At 39.0% G+C, this 16403-nt stretch overlaps 1 protein-coding gene across 5 annotated transcripts in view; it reads right to left on the bottom strand.

Moving 5' to 3' along the window:
• Nucleotides 1-16403, bottom strand: part of L3MBTL3 (L3MBTL histone methyl-lysine binding protein 3) — an 82245-nt gene that overhangs the window by 36704 nt on the left and 29138 nt on the right. For all 5 annotated transcript variants that reach the window (XM_033056126.1, XM_033056128.1, XM_033056130.1 and 2 more), the window contains exons 7-11: nt 14789-14880; nt 11612-11716; nt 10180-10315; nt 6750-6841; nt 6078-6229 (exon numbers count right to left, since the gene is read on the bottom strand). In XM_033056126.1, the coding sequence (XP_032912017.1) occupies nt 6078-6229; nt 6750-6841; nt 10180-10315; nt 11612-11716; nt 14789-14880 (577 nt within the window). The remainder of the gene's footprint in view (nt 1-6077; nt 6230-6749; nt 6842-10179; nt 10316-11611; nt 11717-14788; nt 14881-16403) is intronic.

Raw genomic sequence — 16403 nt, forward strand, 5'->3', positions numbered from 1 at the left:
ATCGTTATCTTGCGGCTATATGTATGAAACAGTTCTGCTAGTATTTCTTTGTCATGATGCCAATCAGATAATTCCCAGCAGACAAAACCTACCTGAGACAGACTCTTTAATGGTTCCGACAATAGCCAAGGATTGAATTCAGTTCATGAATACCAACCTTTTGGCCTTCTACAATATATAAAGCTATACTGAACGTATTTAGCATTTATAGTATCACACTAGGCACACTCTAAATCGCTGAAGTTGCCATCAATAAAAGGAAGCAAGAGGCCTTTTGTGATAATTCAGCACTGTTAAAACCCAGCACCAACTCCTAGAAATGTTTTGCCTCAAAAAAATAATAAAAAAACCAGTGCTTCATGCTTCCTCTGGCCTCTTCTCTCTTTACAGTAACTCTGAAGAGAAGCTAACAAGTACATGGGGCACCACTCCTCTCTTTGATCCCTCTCACACCAGAATATGTATGAGCTATACTTCTGCACTGAAAAGACATATCCTCTTACTTCCTAAAATGTTTGGAAGTAAATTTCACAAAATGTTTTCAAAACTCTCCCAAGTTAAATTTGGTAACGAGTCCCTTGCACAGGATCACTATCGTATTATCAGTATTTTACTTACAATAGTCAAGCAAATGTATAAAAACACTTATGAGGACAAACCTTCTAAATGCATTTGGTTTGGTTTGATTTGTCAAGCATAGTTTGAACATACACTTTAATAAAACTCTGAAAAGTGAATGCCACTGCACACACTTCTTGCCTTGAAGATTCAATAAGAAGTGAATGACCAAGGAATGTTGCAATGGAAGATGTGTTCCTAGAAGATGCTTTGACATTGCAGTGTTCATGGAACAGAAACCAACCTGTCATTAAGCAGCATTGCAAAATAGCACTATGAAACATCTATAAATTTTAATTTGCTTTCAAAGAAAAACCCAGTCATTACAGATAAGCCTATAAACAGTTTCTGCAACCAAGGCGGACTCAGGAAAATATCCTGAAAAAGAAAAAGGAAAAAGAAAGATCCCTGTTCCAGCAAAATCAGATCACACAGTCCGTCTTCACCTACTGATTTCACACAGCCTTTTTAGCTTCTAAAAGTTCATTTAACAATAGAAAGTAGAGATCAGTAAAAGTCTCACACAATTTAAAGTAAAACTATTATGCTTTAATGTGTGTAATTTAATGGACATACATCCAGTTTGGAAGAACAATAGGCTATGGGACTAAGCCCAAGAGTTGTCAACTGGAATGTTAAAGGCTATGCTGACCTTTCACAATCAATTTGCCACATCCCACAGCTTTTTATCTCCCTTGTTCCAAAACAGAAGGCAGATCACCCAGCTCACACGCTTCATAAAACATGGTGAGCCATGAATTGTGAGGATGCTTCCTAGGCCAAAAAAGGTTACCAACACTAGCAGGAGCTGAAGGATTTTGCACTTCCAAACCTACCTACCCCTGGACCACAGTAGAGCACCAACACCACCTTCTGCCAAGCAGCAGAGACATGACAAATGCACACTTGACTAATAAAACAAGATTACAATGTCCACACAATTCATGTCACTTGTGAATCATTCTTTCTGTTGTGTGAGAACACGCAGACAGAAACATAAAATCTAATATCCATACTGGAAACTGAAGCTAATCCAGAAAGCTGAAGTGGAGCCAAAAGCAGCAGAGTGCACCAGCTGAACCTGTAAGAGAGCCATGCAGATGGACAGAAAAAGTGACAGATTGCTGAGTTATGGACATCTTAACTACAGAAAAAAACATTAAAGCAGGGAAGAGCAACATGATGTAAATGGCCAGGAAATAGTTCTGCAATAAGGAAAACCGAGGGCAGCTGCAACATGATTCCCTGGTGTGTGCACCATCTTTTGTGAAAGGAACACGTGTAAGGATCAACAGTCCTTAACTCACCGCAGGAGGGCACATCCCAGTGGGAGACTCACACACGGAAGACAACTTAATAGTCTTCTACTGATCACTTTCACCTGTCCTGCTAATTTTTCCCAAAAATCTGTCACATATTTTTTCCCAAAAATGTCACATACACAGCTCTTCCTAACTAGATCAAAACAGATGAATGATAATGCTTGCTGCTGAAAAAGTTAATTCTCAATTATTTCAGGAAAATGTTTTCTTAAATAGGTCTCTACCTGAAGCTCTGGACAGATATTTAAATTAAATAGTCACCACTCTCTTTACTCCAAGTGTGCTATAATGATTTTCTGTTTTGAAATTATTTCTGATTTTCCCTTTTGGGAAACAAACCTTTTGATATTTTGATATTCACTTTAATAAGTGTAGATACAGTCTGTAACAGAAATGTTATCTATCAAAAACTACTCACACACACATGCTCCATACACCCATAAATAATAATGTGCCCTCAAGAATGCTACTTATACAAGTTCTTGATTGTGACATGTCAGTCATCCAACAGAGCAAAAAAAGCCAAGAAAAACATACAAACTATCCTGCAGCCCCATCTAGTGCATAATTGAGAATACTTCATCATTGACAAGTATAAAGCTGGTATAATTTCAGGTCAGGGCTTCTCAAAATGTAATCCAGGATGTTATGACATGCATCCAGAGGTGGTATAGCATTACCATAAAACACGACCAGATCTTCTATTTAAAGTCTGATAAGAAAGCTGCGTGGTGATTCACATTAAATTTAGGGTCAGTTAATGGTTCATTATCCATTTAAATAGTTAAAAGCATGCACTGTGACTCATGGTTCTTTAAGACTGTTTTATCTTCTTTTTGATGCAATATAACCTCTCCAAAATGATGGTTCCTTTCAAAGAGAGAGTGGAGCAAAGTTAATTAACTTTCATCTCTCAAGTGAAACAAGCAGAGTGCAACTTTTTAAAGACTTGACTGCTAGGAAAGTAGTAAATCCTGATGGAGAACAGAGCTGGCATCTTACTCAGTCTCACAAAGAAGTCCAGTCTGTTCCAAAAGTAATACAGACCAAAAAATGGTTTCAAAAATATAAATTTTATTTTCACAGGGGGCTTCAGAAATCATTTTTCCATGCAAGACAGAAAGGAATGGAGCAGTGAGTGACACATGGGCCATTATATTTTAATATACTCCTGGTAAGCTGATCCCAAAAGCTGCCTGTACAACCTTCCCTGCAGGGGAAGCTCAGACCAAGCCAAGGATAGTGAGGGCACCCAGAGCCCTCTGATGCAGCAAGTATGGGATGCAGTATGCCCAGAACAGCAACCCTCCTGTGGGCAAACAGCAACAAGCTGGCACAGCTTCACCTCTTTCATGAGCTCTGGCTCTGTTTCCATTTGGTCACAAAAAATTTAGGATGATGAGACAACATCAATCTGGGTGTAAGCAAAACTGATGCAAGGGAATGGAGGAATATAGGATGGGCTGGTAGTTAATTCATAGTTCTCACATATCCAAAGATTCCCAACACTATTTCCAGGTTCAGACAAGAGTAAGAAAATTGAGAAGTTCCACTGAATAAGAGTGCCTTCAGCTTTCAAAGCAGTATTATGTTTTATCAAATGACATGGAAGAGACAGAAAGGACCTGAAGGCTTATGCTCTATAGGTCAAAATTCACTGCTTTAAGTAAAACCTTGAATTTGACAATTTTGTTCACTTTTGTTCCATCTAAAAGCCACTATCAAAGGAAAATTTAATAGGATTTATAATACACTGAAAGTAGCATGACCACACATTAAAGAGCTGCTGTAATGACTAATTCTAACCAGGGTACTTACTTTCAACCAAAAATGCATTTTCTAATGCTCAGAAATAAAGTAAGGAAGAGTATCTTCAGGCTGAAAGCTTGGAGCCTAGAAACCCTTAGGTGATGGTAATGGATTTCTGTTGCCTGAAGTCAGTAATATCAGTCAACTCTCTTTTAGGTATCCAGAAATAGGAAAGGTTTTTTTAACCTCAATGAGAAAGTTCAGTCTACTCCAAATAAAACACAAAAGGTATACAGAGAAAAGAGGCACTTGTTTGAAAATAACCAATATACACAAAGTAAGTCATTTTGCCTTCATTATAATTCTGAGACTGAAACTTGCATGCAGTCACAAGGAAACTGAAAAGTTCAGTTCTGGGTAATTTCAAAAAACATTTTTGTTTTTAGTTACAGACAGCAGTTGGTAGACATAAAAGGTATGCACCTAAGATATTTTAAGGCCCTTACAAACCTGATATCTAAAATTAAAAATGTAAGTGGGATGCATTCAGGTTACATATTCAGGCTCTCTTTTGGTCAGACACTCCACTGCTATTTTCATTTGCCACTCTTTACTCCCATTTTTTTTCTCTTCTTTCTCTGTTCCCTATTCTCAATGCAACGCTGAGAGGTACACCACACCACGCAGAATTTAATTTCCATGTAGAGTACTTCCAGGAGCATCTTCTTGCTGCTTCCAGAAAGGTATTTCACAATTTCTCCAAAAGTGCAAAACCTAAGCTTGACTTCAGTTTAAACACTGCTCCAATGATTTCTCAAGATCTACAGGAAAACCTAGAAGCTTTCCATTTTAAATTCTCTTCATGCTTTAGGAGGAATTTATGTCATATATTTCATATACAAAATTCAGAAAACCCACTTCAGGTTACTATGACTAATACTATAAATGTAAAACTTGGTTATGTACTTGAAAATTGCTTCTCCCTCCTCTGAAAAGATCAGTGGACAAAATTCCTGTTGACATTGGAATATTATTAAGTCTGAAATTCAGTATATGTCTGCTATACAGTGTGCAGTATTTTAGAAAGCTGCTTGTGCAACCTCTGAACAAACTACAGGTTATATTGCCCTGTGTTTTCCCTAAAATCTTTACCTAACTGACATCTTAATTATTAAATTATGTCATAGTTATTATTAGTAAGCATTCAAATACCAAGATATTCAGAGTACGTTTTCCCAGTCCCCAGTTTCCTGATGCTTTGTAGAGAAAAACGTATGTTTTGTGTCACTTCTTTGTGAAAATAATTGCTAATCTTTCTGGTCTTTGACTTGTATGGTCTATTATCTTGATATTAATCTCTTGACTTCACTCAACTAACTGCTCACTACTGCTTCAATAATTCAGTTCTACTTCAGTTTATTTGTCACGCTGGCCACAAAATTATTATTTCAAGAGATAGACTCACAAAGTTTTGAAGTCACTTTTATAGTTTTGTGACATTCTCATTGACGTAATGCCAAAGTAGTCATCAAATACAGACAAAGAAAATTTTCTTCATTTATTTTTATAGGCTCGGATATACAATTAAGTCGCCACTGCTGAATCCCAGTCATAAAGGGGATCCATAATAATGTTCTAGTTGTTCTGCAGTAACTTAATCTCCAAAGACTCTAAGGTAAACCACATTGCTCCAAATGGTCTATCAAATGAAGATCCAAGTGCAAATACAAACCTGCACTATAACAACATAAATCTCCGTCAGTATCTTTATGCTCCTAGTACATCCTGCTCCATCCACTGACTTTCCTAGAGATACACACAGCCCCTCCACCACACAACATGTAGAAAAGTCATCTCTAATACAGGTCAGGACAGTAGGATCTCATTTTCCACTGGAATGTGGAACATAAAGGACTAAAATCAGGTTTTGCCACTATCCTGATGCTTTATAGAACATGACTACAGTTTGGTTTCAACATAAGTGGATCAAGAACCTTATTAATACATGGAGCTTTTCCTTCAATTTACAATTATAAGTAAAACTAATTCCAAGTACATTTAGTCTCATTATCACAGTGTATATTCTTTGCTGAAGAGATCAGCCTCAGATATAATGTGTAATTGAAATCAATCCACAACTCCAGATGTAGCAGCACACACAAACACTCAATCTAGCACAGCCTCAGCATTTTTTACGTGCATCTTGACATAGGAAAATTAATTCCTCCAGTCTGCCACTGACACCTACTTTGGTGGCCCTACTTAAAAATCTAGCAAAAGTTAGTTTGGTAATTTTACCACCAGTCTGGACAGTATCACAGAAAACAGCACTTAATGCTAACACATTTCTGATACATTTCACTAGGATACAAAACAAAAACATCATACCAGTAGTCATAACTCTCATCCCAGTTGTCAAAATGAACCAGAAAACGATTGTCCACCATGTCTGTTACCGTGGCAACACAAATGAAAGTCGGGTTCTTCTTGTCTACAGCTTCCAGCTTCATCCCCACTCGAAATCCCGACGGAATCACTGTCTACACAGAGGAAGACATTTAGCTGAAGATAAATACTATAAATCCAGAAATCTCCCCATTGTCCACAATCAATATATTCATTTTATTTCCAAGTTTCCCAATTAACCGTCCCAACAGAGTGGCTGACCTGAGAGATGCTCAAACACAGAGACTTCTGGTTTAGGAAAGAAATAAAGTCCTAAACATGCTGCTAAAATTAAGTGTGTTAGTTTTAGCTGTCTTAGATACTCTCTCTGAAAGACAATTCTTGTTCCATACGATTATGGTGTAAGACACAGTACAAATAACAAATCTTTAATTTAAGAATGCATTGGAAGTTTAAACACAAGTAGAAAATTAATGAATTGGAACTGCAGAGGTTAGCTGCAGTGAAGAATGTTAGAATGTTATTCATTTTGCTGTAAACACTTTTGTTTTAAATTTCAGGACTCAAGTCTGCTGTCACTGAAATGTGCTATGAGTCTCTACCACACACATGAGCTCACAACTTGTTACAAATCAGTAACAAGTGAGTACTTACTGCATTCTGGTTTTCAAACAGTGATTTAGGAGCAGCTTGAGCCTTGCATGCCTTTAAGTAGGAGGGCCAGCTGAATTCTTCTTCCTTATATCCTAAATGAGGGTTGTGAAAGAAGGGCAGGAAATGATAGGCATGAGATACAGGGGGCATGTGTTAGTAAGAGACCAATTTTATACTTCTATCTTATTCCCTTAAAATGAACAACTCCAAGCAGCACAGGCTACAGGTCACCTCTGTCTCTCCCCTAGAAAACCTCACCTTACCACCACCTGTTTGCCTCACAGGTACCACCTAACTTCCCTTTGTTGGTCTCACTGACACACACACACACAGCCAACAAGTGTTCTCCAGCTGCTTTTTAGTCTGTTGCTTCTACTTCAGAATCAGAAAACGCTCTACAGATGCCAAAGCTCTTCCCACTATGTCAGTCGGTCAAAACAAATAAAAAACCAAAAATCCCTCCTCCTCCAGACTTCACCATATTACATCATCAGGCTATCACTAATACAGCATCATCACTACTAGCTTTAAAACAATCCCCCTAAGTTATATCAAAACAGTTGCTTATAATCAATGCCTCAGGATCCCTTCTCAATTCACAGTGTAAACTGTACCCTGCATTGATTTTATACATTTTTTATTCCATGTATACAACACTAGAAAAGAAATCTGGTAGTACATGTCAATGTTTAGTTTCTTAGGGGGGAAAAAATACAAATAATTCATAATATATTGAACTGCATAAAATAATATACAAAAAACATTTGTAGCTCTAATCTAAATAACAATGCTAGGAGTTGGAAGCAAATAAGCTTCCTCCTTCATTTTTCTGTTATGTAACAGTTGTAGAAACATCTCTTTTAGTCAGTATTACAACCCAGTAAAGCAAGACCAAAACCACAATGAATTTCAGTGACTGCCTTTACTGAAATGTGTCACCTCTTAACTACTTGAAGTATTACTCAAATATGCCAGAGACAACTGCTTTGTTTAACCTCAGATTCTCATATTATCCTAGGAACTGCAAGTTTAAAACCCTTTACCTTCACCTTCTCTACACAGGCCTTTCTCATTTTTCATTTTAAATAGTAATCAACATAAATTAATCTACAAGTCCAAACAAAAATACGTTTCTTATACTCCAATTGCCACTTGTCTTGATATACTACAGCTGTAGATCATTTGAAACCATTTTTAAAGCAATACAGTATTTAGGCTTTTCATTTTCTCTTTGTAATTCTAGAGAATATTCAAACCTAAGTCCAAGCTCACAGCAGACTTCATGAGTGATGGGATCAGTTACTGGGACTAGGACAAAGCCCAAGAAAAAAAACTTGTTTTAGTAGACTGTGAACAGTTTAAGGGCAGTGCGGATCTTCCTGTCATGAAGTGAAAAAGGGAGATCTTAAGCTCCTAATTCATCTCTCATAACAAGACCAAAGGTCAATTTGATTTATTCACTGCAGACACAGATCAGTCAATGCAATTTTTTACACATATACATGTACATCCATTCTCTTGCTGCAGATTTTGCTTGTGTGAGATTTAAAAAGTGGCCTCCTCTACACAAAATGAACACTGTCCTGAATTAACTTCTGTGAAACTCAGTTTGATTTTGCCTTTTCACTCTCCTGTACCTGCTGGAAGCCCAGCAGCAGTTGCCTGTTGCCTCTGTTGCTGTGGGGGTGGGGGACATCCCACCACAAGTCCTGTCCTGCCCAGCAGCACTAGGAGTTACCCATTCTTTCCATTTTAATACACATGGATAGAAATAGGTTTCAGAAAACATCTGGAATAATATTCTTTCTGTCTCATGTCCCTCATTCCTCACCCCTGCCCCTCCCCCAAGTCAGACAACCAGGTTCCAAGTTGCCTAAGGTTTCTACCATGAAAATTTTACTAATGCAAACCTTTGAGTTCTTCTCTGGGGTGCTATTTTACATAAATACTGTGTCCTGTGCCATAATTCTCATTGGCTTTAACATCTGTAAAATTTGCAATGGGCACTACAGAAATCATTATTAAAATGTCATACCACAACAAAATATAAACCAACCCAATTAAAATAGAACCTACAACTGGCATATTATCCTTCTCTTTGGAAAAGCAGAACCCCACAAAGTTCTTCCAGGGGCAATCATTCATGGTTACCAAAAGCTTTCTAAACCAGGCATGTAAGATGCAAAAGATGACAAATCTTCACTATAGATACAAAACTTAATAAGCACACTGTAATAACATCAGGAACACTGTATCTGGGAACTGCCCATTTGCTACATACAAGTTATTACATCAGCGAAGGTCGACTTTCTAAGAAATTCTTATTTATGTTCAAGAAATGGCTATTTCTACACAGCCAGCTATGCAGAACTGTGTCCCAAGGCAAGAGGCAGCACAGAGCATTCTTGCCCCATGGCCACAGTGGAGCTTGCAGAGCACTCAGAAGAGCAGCTCTTGCTTCTCAAGGCTCACCCAAAGAAATGCCACCCTCTCACACACTGGGAGGCCCCTTGCCCCTACACTTTCAGTGGCTTTACTCTCACTTTCCACATCTGAGCCCTGACATCCAGAGTTTTACAATTCTCTGCAAGCACATCCTCTTGAATCTATGCACTCCTCATTTTCTAAATCACATACTACCCTCACTGTGTATGCCAAAATGGCACATTCATTTATTTCTCTTTCCAGAATTCAGGACTTGCTCCCTTCATCCCCACATACTTCCTCCATATTCCACAAGAACTGTATTTACCTATTTTTCTATTTATTTATGGTACAGTTCAGTGCAGATGGCTTTCAATTGCCAAAAGAAGTTACACAATGTGAAATGGAATAAATTATCCAAGTAAATTACACACATTTCAAAACATGTACACCCTTTACATAATCCATGTACAAATTACACCTTCAGGCTTGCAATCTTACCTTTTTTTCTCCCTATTGATCTGTTCATTCCTCTTTTTGTCTCTATTTCAGACTTAATCTTTGTGGAAAGAGCAGTCTTTATTAGTCTGTACCAACATATGTACACTAACAGTGATCACTATGCAGTAGCAAAAATGTCCTAACCTTCCACTAAAGGATCCTCAACCGCCTCAGTTTAAGCATATATGTCACCAGTATGCTGCCATCTTCCTTGAACTAAGCTGGGGTCTACGTTTCCTGCTCAGTTTTTTTTTTTTCCCCAATGCCTTATGAATGACTTTTATGGCCCATTTTGTTTTCTCGGTTTCTCTGAATTTCCACTGAATAAAAAGGGTATGCTTTTGAACTTGAGATTTTAGGTAAGACTTAGTGTTTAATTTGCCATTTTCAAATACTCTTGACTAAATGAACTAAAACATTTCTGAGAAAAAGAATATTACAGTATTACACAGGTACTCTTGATCTCAGAACTATGTGTAAGATACAGATTCAAACTAAACAATACCTTTAGGTGGATGAAGCTTGTGACCTGTTTTTTCACACCATCCAACAGGATGAATATCTGAAGAATCAGCATTCACCCAGAAATCATAACAATCTGGGTATCCATCAAAATGTAGTCTTATTCTGTAGCCACAAACCTAAAAGCAAGAATTGAAAACATACAACAATATGTTTTAACATCTTTGCCCTACACAAAATCACTTCCATTCAATATTATGTATAATAACTGTACGTGTTCAGTCAGGTTTTTTACTTCTGCAAAATCCAGCACTGGATGAATAAATTCATTTAATAAAAAGGAGAGAATTAAAAGGCAAAGCTATTCTCAGTCTGACTGCCTCCTCTTCTGGTGAAAAGAATTTAACTAAAGGCTGGCTATTGCCAGTGGTGCTCAAAAACTTGAAAATGGTTCAACCCAACATCAGAGTAAAACATAAGCCCTACAGAAGAGCATGGATACATTTGATACAACCGAGGACAAAGTGCAGATAATGAGGTTCTCAAGCTATGCTGATTAACTGATATGCAAGGGAGCAGTGAACAATAAGTATGTTCAAAAGGCTCTCCAGAGAGATACTGAAAACTGTTTAAGTAAAGATGAGAAGTCAGTGGAGGTATTCCCCAGAACTTCATTATTCCATGAAGTAATAAGTCAACCACTGAGATGAGGAGAAAAACAGGACACAATACTCTCTCTACACAGAAGTTCTCCACATCTCCCTGAGTGCCAAATGCCCTAAATTTACTGCACTCATCAATGAAAATCTCAACATCAACCCTATTTTATATTTAATTTGTACTCTGACATAACTTCCAGTTTCCCCATTTCAATTCACAAATGAAATCCAAAAATCCATTAAAACTATGCAAAAATTAAAGTAAGGTGTTTAAAAGATATAAAAAATATGCCTAAGAAGCAGGTTCTCTATTGAAAGCAAAACAGCTGTTCATCAGAAAAATGAAAAACTGAGTTTATATTTTATGTTAACTTGCACAGGTTGCCAATACAGGCAATTTCTGTGACCATCAGCCTAAAAAAGTTGTAGCAACACAAGAAACTTTTGGTATTTGTATTAGTGAATGGAGCAACTGCAAATACTATCAAACTTCTAATAAAACTGCTATGTATCAGTTGTCATGTTTCTTTTCTCTTTATTTTTTCTTTTAAATACAAACTACAGGATTCCAGATAAAACCACACATCATCCAACTAATCTCTTTTCTGTAGCTGTATATGTTAAATATATGTATTGCTACATTGACACTGGATATATTCTTTACATGTCTATCAGGCAGAAATAACACAGCATTATTAATTTAAAAACCACCTTCCTACAGTTTATGCCTGCCTGTTAGGTAAGAGTGAGGGTTTTCAGCTTTTGCTGTTTCATTTCAGTACCCACTATAACCCCACACTGTGGCTGCTTGCTTACCTCAGCCACTGTGAGAACACAGTAGATCGACTGGTGCTCAGGATCCACACCCTCCAGCTTCATTCCTACCTTGAATCCATTCTTGTTGTATGGGAAAGACTGATACTGCAATGGAAAAGAACAGTTTCAATACTTCTGAAAGTATACCAGAGAAAGACACAATGTCTTTATAAGGAATAGAACAAGGATTACTTATTTTTTATGTTTCTAAAGGAACTAATAAATCACTTTAAGTTTCACGTTTTCAAAAATGTAGAAAGGAAAAGAGAAACTGATAATTGTTTGAAAAAGACATTGATACAAGAATGACTTGAAACTTGAGAGTATGTAAGAAAATTTGAAGAATTAGCAAAAGAGTCAAGGGAATGAAGATGATACCATTTGTCTTCAACATTTTTCACTCATTGTCAATAAAACATCTCAGCAATTTAATTATTTAATTATTTTCAGCCTGTAGAGTGACACTGACACCTTCCTGGTGGACATCATTTCTATAATAATCACAACAATGGCTCTGTTTTGCCTTTTCAGTTCCACATCTCAGGCCATGAAAGATGTACAGAAAGGTAGAAATACTGAACATTGTTTGTATGTAGAGGTGGCCTATTTGCTGTCCTTCATATGCTGAGTCCAGACTACGCAGTCTTCCAGGAGAATTTCTACACCACAGGACTACTTTTACATCACATTACAATGAACCCAGAAGAGTATCTTTCAAAAAACAGAAAGTGAAAATGAGCCTAAGTGGGATGGATCAACCATCTTTTCAACCAGCAGGCATCATCATCCCTCTGTTAAAGAGGAAGGAAGGTAGCAGATATTAAGGTTAAATTGGAGGAAAGATCAGAAAAATAAGTAACTAAAACTGAAGACAGTTTTCCACAGGTTAGCAAATTCACAGCCAGAGTTTTATGTCCCAAATGGTTACAGAAAAAAAACAAAAAACAAAAAACCACATGAAAAACACCTTAAATGTCCCATTTTCCTTCTGTTCCTGTCTAAGAGATGTACGCTCCTAGGTCAACTGCAGCATCTCTGCAGCCAAAGGGAAGAGAAGGGTACCAAGGGAGATACTCAGAGAGGTATCACCTACTTGGAAGGAAGGGAAACCTTGTGAGACACAGCTTAGAAATCACTCTAAGGTCTAAGTACCAGGAAATGGTAAGGACCCTCCATCATCCTGACCATAACTAACTAAGGGTATGAAACAACACAGTGAAAAATACTGCTTCTGGAATGGTAAAATGAAAAGAAAAAGAGTAATTCTTAAAATGCGTACAGAAATCAAGGATTCATAATTGGTGGTGATGTTTGGTTTGGGCTTTTTTTTAAACCTATCTGTTTATGTGGCTTGCTTGTTCATCTGTAAAATGGAGAAACATTACCTGGCCAATTCTGAGTGTTATTAAGAATTCTCTTTCTGCTACAGGCTTTAAGTACTGTGCACTAAATCAAGCATCACCCAGGGGCTGAAGAGTTTGAAAGAAAATACTAAATTAAGATGCACTGGATGAGAAAGGTACAATGTGGAGGAAACATGATGTAACTCCAGACTCTAGCACCATGTGCAGTGCCCTGCAAAGCCTGGGTACTGCTATAACATTTCATGGACCTTCTGACCAACAGAGGAATGATTCCTACCAATCTACCCTCCCACTTAGACGCTCTTCATCCTGGTTGTTTTCTTGCTAATTTTTGAACCAGTATACACCACAGGGGGACACAACTGAAGATAGTCAGGGACTGTTGCTCTTGCACCTACAAATCTAGGAATTCTGTACACCTAAATCCCAGTTCTTCACTTTTTTAACTCAGTATCGACTAAACATGCATGTGTAAGCTGATAAGCTCATTCCTGCATAGAAGATTCAATAGCCGAAGTATGAAGCATACAGAAAGAAATGGATACAAGAAACAGACTACAAGTAAGAACAAGTAAGAATTATCCAAAAAAAAGTACAGTAATTTCACTACTATAAGGCGCACCCTTTTGACTAAAATTTTCCCCCGAACCCGGAAGTGCACCTTATAGTCGGGTGCGCCTTATATGATGGACAAAGTTCAGAAATTTGCCTACCCGGAAGTGAGAGCTGCGAGCTGCGGGGGGAGCTGGCAGGGCCGCGGTTGCCAGGTAGAGGCGGGGCAGAGTAGCGGTGGGCACACCCCAGCCCCGTGGAGGCAGGACGGCCTCTCCACAGGCACCCCCGGCCCTGAAGAGGCGGCACGGAGGGGCGGTGGGCATGCCCCAGCCCCGCCAGGTACAGGTGGGCCCGGGGGCCCGCGGCACCGCCCCTGTCGGTTCCGGGTGGGCCCGGGGGCCCATGGCTGCCGGGTGGAGGCGGGGCCTCGGCCAGCAACCACGTGGGGGGAGCTGGGGGCAGAGCCTCACCGCAAAAAAAAAAATGCGCCCTATAGTCCGGTGCGCCTTATCCGATCTACAAAGTTGTGAATTTTGCCGACTCCCCGGGGGTGCGCCTTATAGTCCGGTGTGCCTTATGGTCGTGAAATTACTGTAAGGTATAGCATGACTACAGCAGAAAAATGTTCACATTTTCCACCAGGTTTTGCAAGGGAAGATAACAGCATGGAAATCTTGTGTATTTGGATACAGAGCTCTCTTCCAAGAAAGAGACATGGCACTAATGAAAGCTCTGAAATGGCAAAGGACACCACAGCAGGCAAAGGACAAGCAGGACATAATGATGATCCAATCAGATGACAGGCAAAAGGAGAACAAGACAAAGTAGTATCTGATGTAACAAAATATAATGTCAGAAGCTGACGAAAAGACAGGCAATATAACCAAAGCAACAAGACAAAAGACGACCTTTGTAGCACCTTTCTAAACATATTTAAAGAAAATGATATGGCATGAAAAAGTGTGGGTATGTATCATATTTTTTTGCTTCAGAGACTAGAAGGAATGGCAAGAACCATAGATTTTGGAAGAGCTTCTGCTTTCTGCAATCTGATTTGATGGCATTCATCTACAATTACAGAATTCTCTGAAAAAACAGAGATAATTGCTTTCATAATTGTTGACAGACACAGCATTATTTTCATCATGCAGGTTTTCCCAAGAAAAGCATAAAATCTTGAAATTATTTTTGTTTATTGTTTTCCTAGGAATTTCATGGTCTTAGGTGGTTGACTGACTTAAATTTCAGAAGGTCATACCTCTTTAAAAAGCTTAGTAGGTACTGCAATGGCCCTTTCTTCCTCCAGATAGGATGCCCAACACCATGCTTGCCTTCCTTTAGAGGGTACAGCTATAAAGAAGCATAAAACAGTGAAATAATTCTGTAACTGTTAACATCTCAAGGAAAAAAATCCACAACACAAGTTTATAATATTCTTAACTTTATGTTTTATGAAATGCACTCATGGTGATATTTAGAACTTATTTCAGAAAAATGAGAAGTTCTGTAGGCTGAAAGGCACCAGGAACACGAAGGTTCATGAAGGTTCCTGATTTGTCCAGAAACACTTCCAGCAGTTCAAACCTTGATTAGTAACAAGAAAAAGCTCCTTAAGGTGACAAGAACACTTACAAAGTCTTGCTCCAACACATTTTTCCTTATTGCTCCTAAGAAGCATTATGATATACAACTTGCAAATGTGTAAAAAGATGACTTCAAATCACAAAATAACTCACTATTTTAAAGGGGTTTCTTTTTCCTCCATGTCCTTCTATTAGTGGAAAGCATTTTCAACTGGATACTGCTTATAGTCAGTTTTTTAAATCATGGTTGAAATACCCTATTCTTTAACAGTATTCAGAATGTTTCTCACCTACTCCATCACTTCATAGTTTGATGGTTTTGGGTAGAAAGGCAGTGATTTAACAGTATTTTCTGCAAGCCTTCAGAACTGTCACCAGTACTTTTTTTCCCTCAGGATGTCATTAGCATATGACAGAAACCTCCAGTTTCAGGTTTGTTCACACAGTATGAGCGCTTGCATAGTACAGTAGTTTCACGAATACAAGCCGCACCATTTTGACTAAAATTTTGCTCCTAAACCAGAAATGCGGCTAATACTCAGGAGCGGCTAATATGTGAATAATTTTCTGACATTTACAATCTCAGAAGTGCCAGCCAGGGTGCTGAGCCGAGCACCTGCCAGTAAAAGCCGACATTTCGCAATTGTTACAAATTGTTACTCTGTTGCACCGCGGGAGGAGCCTGGTTCCCTGCAGGTAGCATGGGGGGCGGGGAGAGAGGCGGGAGAGCTCTCTCCTTCCCTCCTCTGCCACAGCCCAGGGGAGAGACGGGGGGGCCCCGTGCCGCCATCGCCGTGGCCCGGGGAGGAGGCGGGGGGCTCTGTCCCTGCCTGCCACCATGGGGCAGCGCCAGGTCGAGCGGCAACGCCGGGTTGGGTCACCTGGCCCCATCGGCAGCCCCGAGCGGGCCGAGCCTGCACAGCCTTAGTTGAGCCAGTAAACCCCCCGCCCTGCTGCGGTTCTGTTACTAATCGGCAAATTTGTTGCATGTGGGTCCTCGCTGCGAACGACAGAGCGGCTTATATTCAGGTGCGGCTTATTTATGGACAAAGAACGAAATGTTTGCCAACACCCAGAGATGCAGCTTATAGTCAGTGCGGCTTGTATTCATGAAATTACTGTAATTGTAATATTGCTTACAGTCTATCTTAATAATGGCTACAGTCACACAGTTTTCAGGCCTTGAAAATAAGGCTCTACCTGCACCAGCAATAGCCAGTGTCTTCAAGAACAGATGGCCTGGAGGCTGGCTGGCCACGTATGTATCTACTTTCATACACCTCTGCTCTG

Source organism: Catharus ustulatus, chromosome 3 (genome assembly GCF_009819885.2).
Source record: "Catharus ustulatus isolate bCatUst1 chromosome 3, bCatUst1.pri.v2, whole genome shotgun sequence".
NCBI classification, from domain to species: Eukaryota; Metazoa; Chordata; class Aves; order Passeriformes; family Turdidae; genus Catharus; species Catharus ustulatus.